The sequence below is a fragment of the Corvus brachyrhynchos genome, unplaced genomic scaffold (assembly GCF_000691975.1).
Source record: "Corvus brachyrhynchos isolate BGI_N302 unplaced genomic scaffold, ASM69197v1 scaffold514, whole genome shotgun sequence".
Taxonomy (NCBI): Eukaryota; Metazoa; Chordata; class Aves; order Passeriformes; family Corvidae; genus Corvus; species Corvus brachyrhynchos.
Genome location: NW_008238319.1, coordinates 476,437 through 488,760, shown reverse-complemented (window position 1 = coordinate 488,760; position 12,324 = coordinate 476,437). Strand labels below are relative to the sequence as shown.

General features: G+C 49.8%; 1 protein-coding gene across 1 annotated transcript; it reads left to right on the top strand.

The window, feature by feature from the left end:
• Position 1: 1 nt before the first annotated feature.
• On the top strand, positions 2-12,000 carry PWWP2B (PWWP domain containing 2B; the record flags this gene model as incomplete). The annotated part of the gene is made up of 2 exons (XM_017733887.1): positions 2-1,357; positions 11,469-12,000. A coding segment is annotated over one exon (1,338 nt), but the record flags the coding sequence as incomplete, so codon positions are not given.
• Positions 12,001-12,324: the final 324 nt, after the last annotated feature.

Here is a 12,324-nt window from a genome sequence, read left to right as displayed (position 1 = left end):
TATAAAGAGGACGAGGAGGCGTTTGTCACGCAACCGGGACCCGGGGAGGCTCATCATGAGCACCATCAGGCTGCGGCCCAGGCAGGTGCTCTGCGAGAAGTGCAAGAACACGCTGAACCCCGAGGATGCAAATGCGCCGCGGCAGAATGCCAAAACCAGGAGGAAGCTGAGCATTCAGGACAAGGAGCAGAAGAAGCACAGCGACTCTGACTACATGGAGAAAAGGAACAAAAGAGAGAAGAGGGAGGATGACAAGTTTTCTGGGGAACTGGTTCATCGAACGCCAGTTATAAAAATATCCTACAGTACTCCACAAGGGAAAGGTGAAGTGGTAAAAATCCCTTCCCGGGTTCATGGCTCGGTCAAACCATTCTGTCCAGAGCGAGTATTGCAGAACGGAGCCGGGGACCAAGAGGAGACCAGGGACTCTGAACGGTGTCAACAAACCAAATGTTTAATGGACAAGTCAGCAGGCAGCCAGCTTGCTTCCATTCCAAAACTGAAGCTCACGCGGCCAGTGCATTCCAGTGTGGATGTCCCACCCCCAAAGATACGCCTGAAGCCCCATCGCATCAACGATGGTCAGAGTGTTTCAATTTATAAGGCAGAACTGATTGACGAAATCAATGTCCTTCAGAACAGCAGGGACTCCAATCCCGGAGCGTTTTACAATGATGAGTCCACCGACAGAAGTTTGGCTGAGATATCTTCAGGAAGTTCAGGTGAAGATGATGACTTTAAAAGGTTTCCCCAGGGTAAAGATGGACATGATAACTTGGCTTTCCTCATGAATTACCGTAAAAGAAAAGCAGATTCTTCTAGTTTATCGGTGTGTAGCAATGACAGTCTAGATGAATCCAAGTCTTCTAGTTCAGAAGTGACATCACCAGAACTGGGTGACTTTTTGCCTGGTGATGATGCCTCCGTCTCTTCATCTTCAAAAGATGAGCGTAAAATTGTGCCACCCCTGACAGTCAGACTGCACACCCAGAGTGTATCTAAATGTGTTACAGAAGATGGAAGGACTGTTTCAGTGGGGGATATTGTCTGGGGTAAAATTCACGGGTTTCCGTGGTGGCCAGCACGTGTTCTCGACATAAACCTCAGCCAGAAGGAGAATGGGGAACCTTCGTGGCGAGAAGCTAAAGTGTCATGGTTTGGTTCTCCAACAACTTCGTTCTTATCTGTTTCAAAACTCTCTCCTTTCTCGGAATTTTTCAAACTGAGATTTAATCGCAAGAAGAAAGGGATGTACCGGAAAGCAATCACAGAAGCCGCGAAGGCAGTCGAGCACCTGACTCCAGAAATACGAGATCTCTTAACACAGTTTGAGACATAACTTTGCCTCCAGTATCAGGTGAGTGATTGCTAGACTAATGCTTCCCATGAAAAGCCTCCTGATGCATTTTAAACTCTATTCCACTATTTGTTTGCATTTGTTTTTCCATTAAATCTGAGATTGACAACTGTGAAACTTAAATGCTTGGCTGTTAGTTGGTGAGGATAATTTCAGAGGTGGTGAGAAGCTTTAATTTCAAACTCATTTGGGAATCATGGGAATTGGAGCCCCTATTCCCAGAGGGAGGTGCAGGCCAGGCAGGATGCCGTCAGGAAGCAGCACCGCCTGTTCAAGGAACTGATAAACCTGTAGTCCTGTGCCGTTCACAGCTGGGATGCGGCAGGTATTGAAGTGCTTTGTGTCAGAACTAACCCTGTTAAGAGGTTAGACTAACAGCTCCTAGCCTTTCAGTTTCCTTGGGTCAAAGAACTGAAACTTCCACTGGAATTAGGATGACATTTATCATATGTATGTGCTGGTGCCCAGCAGTTACCTGTAACAGTTCAGGGCCCTTGGGGGCCCTTTGTTCCCCTCCCTCTGATCCCTCTGGTTTGGATTTCTTATGAAGGCCCTTTATGGCTCCTCAAAATGGTTGTACCAAAAACTGTCTTTGGGGAACAGTATTTCAGTATCTCTCACAGTACTTGAGGTTTGGTTTGTACCTAAATTTTCAGTGTTTCTCTGGGGAATGGCCTGGATCAAATTAACTTTCTTTGGGCTTCACCTGTGTGTGAGGACATCAGGTGGGAATGGAAACATGAGAGCTGATTCTTTGTAATGGATGGGGATGGGTTTCCCTTTCTCATCAAACAGTCTGCCTGGGATGAAAATTTGGTACCTAAAAATACAGGATGTGGCGTGACTGGGAATAGAAGTCCATGAGAAAATCCAGTGACTTGGATAAAACCTGGAATCATTTCACAACCTTTCAGTCATCACTGTCCAGACAAGACCTCATCTGTGATGGTATTAGACAAGGGGAGGGATGAACTTTCTGTCAAAAAAGCAGAGGTAACCACTAGGAAGAGCCTTGTGTCAAAGGCCGTGCTTTATGCAGTGTGGTTCGTTATGTTGTCCCCTTGAATGCTCTGCTCTGTTTCATGCTTGAAGGACCCTGAGTGAGCAAGCCAGTGCTGCTCCTGTAGACTCTGCTCTTTATCTAAACTGTCATAATGCAGTGGGACTGGGATGGTCAGTGCTCGTGTAATCCTGATGGGAAAATGGGGTTTTTTTCATACCTTCTGTCATGGAACTTCACCCCTTGCTTGGGTGTGATGAAGGACTTGCTTTGCTTGGGTTATGACTCCATCTCAGCAAGCCTGGCTGGAGTAAATAACCAGAGCGTGGCATGTTCGTGCTGCGTGCTCAGGGTGTCTGGACAACTGCAGCAGCAACATTTCAGCTTCCTTCTTGATCTTGCCTGTAGAACTGCTGCTTAACTCTGGCTAAAGACTTTATTATATCAAGAGTGTTTGGATTGGACCCAAATTCCTATTAGCTAGATCAGGAGTATAAATAAACCTGCTGCCCAGAATGTACTGTCCCTGCCAGTGGAAGAGTCCTGGCCAATCCATGGCTCCTGTCTGGACAGTGCTTTGGTTAAAGGAGCAGCAAACTGCGTCCTCTGAGCTTCTTCACCTTGTGTGTGAGCAGTATGGGACAAAGGTGGTGAATGTCACCATCATTCCTGACATCTGTCCTTGCCCTTGTGGGTCCTGGGTGGGCTGGCACAGCCCAGCTGGAGGAGAAGGGACAACTTGAAGAAGTAGCTAATGCTTCAGATCAGACAGATTGGCTGTGCCCGTCAGTCCTTGGGGAGTAGGAAAGCTATGGCCAAGAGGAGTTCCAAGCCCAGAGCTGGAAGTCAGAATGGGAGGATCTTGCCCACCACACATCAGCCCACAGAGAACACCGGCTGCTGGTACCAGCAGGACCCGGCCAGGAAGGGGTGACAGGCTGCAGGGCAGGGCCTCGAGAAGCAGAAGCAGCCCTTGCTCCAGAGACACGATGGGATCTGAGCTACAGGTACGGAGCGGGTTTGTAAACGGGGAAACAAGAACATCTGGAGAACATGTGGATAAGGAAGTGATAGGATGGCCTGGATTAGACCAAACCATTCCTTCTCTCTGTGCTCTCCAGCCAAACCTCTGCCTGTGTATGTGGGTATATACATTTGTCATATATCACTATTCTGTTGGCCTCCTTCAGCTGGCTTTCCACAGGTGATTTCCTGCCTTACGTGTCTGAGCTGAGCTGCCAACACAGTCTGCCAGGCTGAAGACAGCATGACAGTTGAATAAAGAACTGCAAAACCAGAAAAGCAGAAATACACAACTTGCCATGTTCCACATGTCACATTTACCTAGATTCCCAACTAGACCAGCATGTCTGGAGTTTTGGTACATCACTTATAAACCTGCTTATTATTCCAGAGAATTGTCTGTACCTAATTCTCTCCATGCAGGAGGATTGAATTTTGTTGCTTTGCTTGATTTTCCATAAGATAGAACTGAAATGTTTCCTTCAGCTGCTCATTGACTGTCCTTTCCTGAAGGACGACATGAAATGGTTTGGGCTGGAAAGGACCCTGACGTCCATCCCATTCCACCCCTGCCATGGGCAGGGACACCTTCCACTGTCCCAGGCTGCTCCCAGCCCCAATGTCCAGCCTGGCCTTGGGCACTGCCAGGGATCCAGGGGCAGCCCCAGCTGCTCTGGGTAACCTGGTAATACTGGATGGGAACACTATAAAATCCATCATGCTGGGGCTTCACTGGCAGCGGCACAAAGATTTTTGTCATCAGAAAGAGTCCATGAGGTGACTTCAACACTGACACCACTCGTGCTAATCCTGGGCACAGCAGAGGTTTGTGACTGGTGACACTTTCTATTGGGAAACTTCCTGTCTTCTGGCATGTGATCTGTTCTGCAGAGGGTAGTTACTGGAAAAATGTACAAACACTGCAGGTCATTTGTGGATGCATAAAACTGGAAAAATTGGATTTTTTTTTTTTTTTTAACTTGGTTTGAGTTGGAAAAGCTGGTAGGATCACTTTTTCTTGTTACTGCTTTGTCCTTGGGGTTTCTTTGCAAAGAAAGTACTAATCAGGTAATGACGGTGTTTTAATTAAGTAAAACGAGTTTCTGGAGAAACAGCAGGCAGAGTAGCAGCCTGTAGAACTCAAACTTGTAAGACTTGGTTTAGAGCAGTGCCAGGAGAGACATGTCCACTCAGCATCTTCTGGTGCTGTTCCATAGCTTCACTGGTGCGTGACATCAAGGAGCCAGCTCCAGGCACAAGGAAAGCAGTTGCCCCTGGCTTGGAGCGACAGATGTTTGCCTCGCCCTTAAGGAAACCCCATCTGAGGGCTGGGAAGGGGGAGCGAGGACCCCTGGGTTGGTGTCAGACACATTTTATTGGGAATGAGCAGCTCCAGCTGTACCTTGGACCGAGGCACAGGAGGGAGGGAGACCTGTGTTTCCAAAGGCCACCCTTCCCTGCACCAGGAATGCATCGTGTGGTGGGATCAGGGGCTTTACAAGGAGCCTGTGCTGCTCCAACCCTGCTGTGTGGGGAGGGTGTCCCTGCAGGGATGGGCCCTTGGCAGGCGCAGCAGGTCCTGCTGTGCCACAGGGCTGGGCCTGCTGCTCTGTGATCCTCCTGAGTGGCTCCTCATGGCAGATGCCCCCTCCCTGCACGCAGACATGCAGTAAAACGTCTAGGAAAAACTGCTGGTAGGTTTTCATCTACATCTCTGCGTGAAACAAGTTTACAAGATGTGTATTCCTTTGCTTTTTCAGTCTGGAAAATCCTTTATTCTTCCTCTCTCTCCCCTGTCCCCAAACTATGACTGTGGAACCATTAAACTTGCAAATGCTGAAGGCTTTTATTTTAACTGCTATGAGCTTAATAAACCCTCAGTGTCAGTACATCAAGCCATCTATCACACTACTACTGTGTGCAGCAAACTCAGAGGTGGCTGCATGCTCGCTGTCCATAGAAACCACCAACGTAAAACCTGGAACATCACATTGTGACCTCACCCTCAAAGGTGTTCAGGGCTCTGTGGGTCCATGCAGCCAGTGCTGCTGCCAGCAGCTTGTGCATAACATAAGTCACTCCTCTTTTCCTCTGACCTCCTCTCTTCTGCTCTACCAGTGGCACAAAAATACTGTACCTTGATATAAAGTGGTGGGGATGGTTGGTGTGATAGCTGTATTTTTTCACACATCTGCCTGGTCCCATGGAATGTTTCAGCACAGAAGATGAATGCTTGAGATTTTTCTTGGCCTGCTTTCTAGATGTTTCAGTCCACTAACACCAGGCATCCAACTTAATTACTGTTTCGCAGTCTTCCTGCAAGCAGCTTGGAGTCAGCGTCTCTGCATGCTAATGCAAGGTGGGAGAACAAGTCCAAAATAGACTGTGCTGCATTTTTGTGTGCCCAGCATGGATGGTTGGAGCTGCACAACATCGGGTGACATCCCACTAATCTTCCAGTTCCCAAAAGCACTTGCCCAGGGACTGCCTTTGGAGACACCTAGATCTGTGCTGCCGCTCCCTGTCCTGCCATCCGTGGCCCCTCTCCATCCACTGTCTGCTCCCAGGCGTGTTCTTTGGAAATGCCACCAGGCCATACATTGTGCTATTTCTGGCTGCACCTGCGCTGTGCCGATGCCCAGGAATGCGATCGGCTTTCAGGAGCCGTAACTTCAGCTGCTGGAGGAGATTGTATCCACCCAAGGGCTTAGCAGCTCCCTTGGGAGCACAGTGAGCTGCTCCCGGGGCTGAGGGTCTTCAAGCTCCAGCTGGAGCTCCAGGCCTCTGCTGGTTGTGCTGGCCCAGCGTGCCCACAAGTGGACAGGGCAGGTGGGTGTCCCACAGCAGTGTCACCAGCCCACAGTGCACCCAGTGCCTGTAGGATCCACACAGGATCAGGGGCTGTGCTGGGGTCTCAGGGCAATAAATGGGAGAGATGTGCAGACAAAGAACCTGGAAACTGGTTTCTCTGAAAACTGTTACAAATAATGTAGAAACAAAATTTCTGTATGTATTCCTGAATTACATATATTTACTCATTTGGTTTTTGAACTCAAGTGGAGATGTCCCAATTGCAGCTACAATTCCCCTTTTCCCAGCAAGCATGGAGAGCAGCAGGGTGGGAGCTGAGGGGTACTCAAGGGAGTTCTCTGGCCTCCCAAGCAAGACTCAGAGCTCATCCTGTCTCCATGGTACTTAAGCAGGTATTTGTACAGTACTAAGTACCTCCAAGCTGCACTTACAGAAAGGCTACTTTGGTCCAAAAAGGAATAGGGGATTTTGGGGAACTTGGTGGTAGCTCTGTGTAGGGGAAGGGTGCCTGTGCTCTACAAGTGAGGAACAAACAGGATCTTCACACAGCAACCGTGCATTGCTGTGCTCGTGGGGCTGGGTGACACAATGGGGTGACACAAATTGTAGAATCACAGAAGGGTTTGTGTTGGAAGGGACTTAAAAGATCATTTTATTCCACCCCCCTGCCATGGCCAGGGACACCTTCCACTATCCCAGGTTGCTCCAAGCCCCATCCAGCCCGGTGTTGAATATTTGAATATTTCTCATTTTCATGTTCAGGTGTGAAAGGTAAGACTTTGATCCCAAAAATTGGTGTGAAGACTTCTAATATTGAAAAACATACAAGCTGTTGTTTTTCAGCCTTGACAGGTTCTGTTTTATCCATAAGTTGCCATCAGTGGTGCTGGGATCAAGGTGAGCAGGAGTGTGTGGGCTGAGTGACAAGCTCTGCCCCTGACTGTAAAACACTTGGGGAGCTGCTCGCCTGTGCCCTGCAGACTAAATGGGCACGAGCTGGGGTGTGTGGGTTTTGGCTGGGGTAGAATTAACTTTCTTCACAGGGGCTGATTTGGGGCTGTGTTTTAGATTTGTGCTGAACACACGGTTGATAAAATAGAGATATTTTTGTTCTTGCTGAGCTTGCACAGAACCAAGGCCTTTCCTGGCCCTCATACAGCCGTGCTGGGGAGGGGCTGGGAGTGTGTGGGAGGCTGGGAGGGGACACATCCAGGTTACCCCACCTGGCCCAGGGGATATTCCAGTCCATACGACATCATACTCAGTAGGTAAGTGGGGGAAAGAAGGAGGAAGGGGGGACATTTGGAGTGGTGGCATTTGTTTTCCCAAGTCACAGATGTGATAGGGCCCTGTTCTCCTAGAGGTGGCTGAACACTTGCCTGCCTATGGAAGCAGGGGTCTAATTTCGTTTTGCTTTGCTTGTGTGCACAGCTTTTGCTTTCGCTATTAAGTTGTCTATCTCAGCTCATGAGCTCTCCAGCTTTTGTCCTTCCAGTTCTCTCCCCGATCCCACTGGTGGGGGAGGGAGCAAGTGGCTGCGAGGTTCTTGGCTGCTGGATGGGGTTATACCACCACATGGGACCTGATCTATTTTATTTAAATCTGCTTGCTGCAGCTGTTTTGTGTGCTGTCTCTACCTGTACAGAACACATGGGCTCTGCATTAGCCAGATAATGAACTCTGTACATCCTGAGATTACGTGCGGCTGAAATAGGCTTCTCATGTGCGGCAGCAAGGACGCAGATGGGGCTTAATACCTCAGCTCCTGGAGGGCTCGTGCTCTCCATATCCACAGCCCTGTGCCTCAAGTCTGCAGCTCTTCAGTCAGCTGCAGGTGCTCTCTTGCTTCTCCTGGTGCTTTCTCTGACGGAGCAGGAGCAGCAGGACCCTGCCACGTGCACGGGCTACGACGTCTCTCTGGTGTGAGGGCTGTGGCTGTGTCTCCTGCGTGCTCCAAGGTGCCCGTGGGCAGCAGAAGTGCTCCCGTCTCTGCGGACACAGCGTGAGGTGCAGGTGCCCGTGCAGGTGAACGTGAGCTCACCTGAGAGGGTCACTGGTGCCGGAGCCGTTCCCACTGCGCCCCGTTGCTGCCCCGCATTAGCCGTGTCCTCGTAGCCTGGTCACTGCCTGCGTGTCTCTGGCAGGGAGGAGCTGGGCAGGTTTTAGTGACGGTTCTTCTCATTAGGCTGATGAGTTTCTAAAGGAGCAAATGCCTTTGCTGACATACCAGTTCCTGTTTCATCTGCATTAGTCCGTGCTAGTGCAGGATCAGCCAGCCTTGGTTTCTTTATAAAGTACATTTCCTGTGTGCTCTGCAGCTGAAGAAGTGAACTGTAGTAAATTACTAGTTTGACTTCCCTTGTGAGTGATGACTTGGCTCTGTTTTGATGCAAGCCAATAACCTGAGCCATTTATTCATGTAGAAAACAGTCCTTTCCAAAGGCAGAAACCCTCAGTGCAGGATTTGTCATAGGGATGCTTGGATGATGGAGTTTGAGAACTCCAGTGTTGGAGAACGTAGCTGCCAGCCTGCTCAAGTCAGATGGATGCTGGTGCCTTGACAGCTGGAGACGGTTCCATAATCCCATCCAGTGGGCCAGAGATGGGGATCCCAGCTGCCACCCTGTTCTTCCTCCTGCAAGAGGAAGGAATGGGAAGGAAGCTGCTAGCAGCAGCCTCTCTGCACTTCCCCCAAGGAGAGATGGCTGGAGGAAGACTGATTTGGTGATGCTCAATTACAGCCTGCTGTTAATTGCTTTATGATTAGAAAATAATCCTCAAAATAAGCTGCTTGGGCACACTTGGGGTGCAACAACCTCCAAAGATAAATTGTCTTCTGCACTCCGCTGCTGCTGTTAAATCTGGATTTATGAATGGCTTTATTTGATCCAAAACTGCATTTTTTTTAATTATGAACAAGCACTTGGCTTCAGGAGCGCTGCCTTGGCTCTCCTTTGGACACCCAGCCTAGCACCCAGGCTGTCCTGACTCAGCCCACGTGTGTTGTGTTAGTTACTCAGACGTGGACTGAGGCGGCAGCAATACCTGGAACGTGGGGCTTCAGCCACTGCTCCATGCTGGAAGTGGGTTTTTAAACGTAAATTTCTGAAGTTTTCCAGTGATGATGTGAGAGTGTACGAGGGGCTGTCACTGTGTGGTCCTCTTGGACACATGAAAACTCCTGCGTCTGCACAGACATCAGAGCTCGCTCAGGGGGTGGCCATGCCCCTCGAGCCCAGCTGCAGAGCTCTGCTCCCACCTGGCTACAGGACCCCGAGCTGAATGCTGAGGTTCCAGCCTTCCAAGCCAAGGAGCATCCAGCTGTTTTAAAGCAGCTTGCTCTGTTGCTGGTAGCCCCAGCTTTCTGCTGCCACAAGAATCCCTGATATTTGCTCTCGGGTAGTTCCTGGAGCAGCTGAGGTTTGGCTCCAATCCCTGTCCCCATGGAGGAGCCCCATCTGCCCTGGCAGTGGCAGGACCCTTCCCTGGGACCTGTTTGGCATAGTACTTCTGGTGTGATTCTTTCTTCCTCCCAGTGAGAAATCCCAAAGAATCCAACCACCTGAGGGCTTGCTGTTACCTCCTCAGCCAGGAAATGCATTTGTTTCCTGTTTAGACAAGATCTTCTCACTCTGTAATCTGTCTCTAAAGGGTCAGTGCTTTCAAAGCCACTTGAGGGATATTGTTCCAGATCCCTGGGCCTCAGGAAGGCTTTCCTAGGTGTAAGGTGATAAACCTGTAAGTGAGTTTGTTCTGTGCTCTTGAAAGTCTCTCTGTTCATCAGAAGACAAATGAATATTCTCCTGCAAGATTAGGTAGGAATTTATACTCTGTTGACTGCAGGTAATAGAGCCCTAGGGTGAGATCTCCCAGTTTCTGCTAAATACTGAAGGAGTGTATGAAACCTGATTGCAGCCCTTCTCTGGAATACAGCTTTTGGGACAGATGTTCCTGGTGTATTGAATCAGCTCTTTGCATTCTCCATTGTGTGGGCAATGCTGCGGATCATTCTGGATGCTGAGTCTGAGTGAATCAGTGTCACTTTGGGTCCCCTGCCTGCAGAAGCAGTGCTGCTGCCGTGTCAGCAGCTTTGGAGATGTGATCCTTTTTCTCTGTTTGGTGGTCTTGGTTCATTGTGCTCTGTAAGTCACAAACCTCAGCTGGGGGTGGTTTGAACATCTTTGGTCTGCTCTTCCATAGTGTTGATGCTGTGTGCCAGGAACACAGATCCAAGCTGGTGTCTCCTGCACTTTCAACTCAGCTGGAGTTGATGTGGCACAGACTTAGGGCTGGTCATATTACTGGGCTGCTGGAGCTGCATTGCATTGGAAGCGAGGTGCAGTGATGCTTCTGCAGCTGGTCAGTGTGGGTGGAGGTCTCCGTGCCATTCTCTCACTTGGTTCTGTATCACCAAGTTGTTCCATGTGTCTTCTGGTTTCTTCACTTGAAGGCAAGTGGATTCTCCTCTTGAACTCTTCCAAGGCTTCCACACTGTAACCTGGCTTACAGGGCCAGTGTAAGTCCCTCCTGCATGCGGGGTACAGGTGAGGACTTGCCTAGTTTTTGCTGGGCACGTCATTCTCCAGGAGCTGCACCTTTCCCAGGTCAGTAGCCCTAAGCCCAGGGGACTGGGAGCTGTTTTGAGGGCCAGTGACAGCAGTGTGGCATGTGAGGCCAGCGAGGGACACTGGCTGTCCCAAGGGCCCCGCGGTGCCGCAGCGTGTGCTCCCTTCTGTGGGGCAGGGGAAGGGGAGCCTGCAGGGGCCCTGCGGGGCAGCAGCTCCAGGGGACGGCTGCTCTGCCTCGCCCGGCACTGGGGCCGGGGCACTGCAGCCACGGTCAATGGCTTGAGCACTTGCAGGTACTTAGGAAAGCTTCTGTACGGCTGCTCTCAAGGGGAGAATAATCCTATTTTGTAGATTGTGTTCGGAAATGGAGGCAGATGTTCTTCACGTGGCGCGCTCCGTGGGGACTTGTGGCAGATTAACCTACAGTAACCCACCCGAACAGGGACTTCAGAGTCTTTAAGCCAGACTGAAGATTTATTATCGTCGCTAAAGTTCATATCGTGTTGGTCTTGGGGAAAATTCCCACTCTTACTTTGGGTTTGTTAACCTGGCAGCTTCCTTCCCAAGCTGCAGCCGCTGCTGGTTCTGCCTGCTGGGCCAGCTGGGAGCAGGAGAATTCCTGGCTATATTTAGAGGGAAGCCAGAGCGTGTGCCTCGCCGCTTATGCTGGTCCATCACAGTAACCTCTCCCTCTCTGGCTTTCTTCAAGGTAACAGAAGACGAGCACAGCTGTTCTCCTAGAGGGTCACCGAGTCTGTAACACCCTGACGTGCTCCCAGGAGAACCGGGAGGCCGCCGTGCGCACGGCACGAGGACATGGCTCCTGGTCAGAGTGCTCCGCGTTCCATCCGGGACAGGTGACAGGCACCGGGACGCGGAGTTGGGAGGCTCTTCTGGTGTGAGGCAGGACAGGCTTAAGGATATCTTACCCTAGTATGAGAATTCGACCAGTCGGACAGCAATGAACTAGGAGAACAGCAAAAACCACAACTCGGAATGTATTTATTACTTAAAAGTTAGCTATTCTTGATAAAATTCCCCAGATTATTGCTGCTGCTTATTTTACTTACAGATTTCACACACTTGTTAATTTTAAAGCTACCGAACTTTTACTCAATACTGTACTCTGAGAAATGTAATTGGGTCAGGACATGCAATAGAATGAAATCATTGTAGTGTCTTAAGTACAATGGACTCACTTTGTGTCTATTAAACCTTGGAAGATGTGCAACACACAACAACGTGGCTCTCATTGCATGTTAAAGCTTTCTCATGTTGTTTACTGCAGAGCAGAGAGAATCAATGGTTTCAGGTACATGAACAAGCAGTACTGGTGACTTGGATGTCTTTGGGTCCTACCCCTGTGCTTTCCCAAGTCACCTGGAAAAGCAGCACAGCTGGGGCCTGCCCTTGCTGTGTGTGTAGGGTTAGTGCTGAGCTGCTGCCTCCAGCCAGGGAGGGAATCCGTGTGCTGAACTGAACATGAACATGAATATGAACTTGCATGCTCACACTCAGTGAGTGTGATTTAAGGCCCTTTGAACGTGTTGTTGGACAGAAGGATC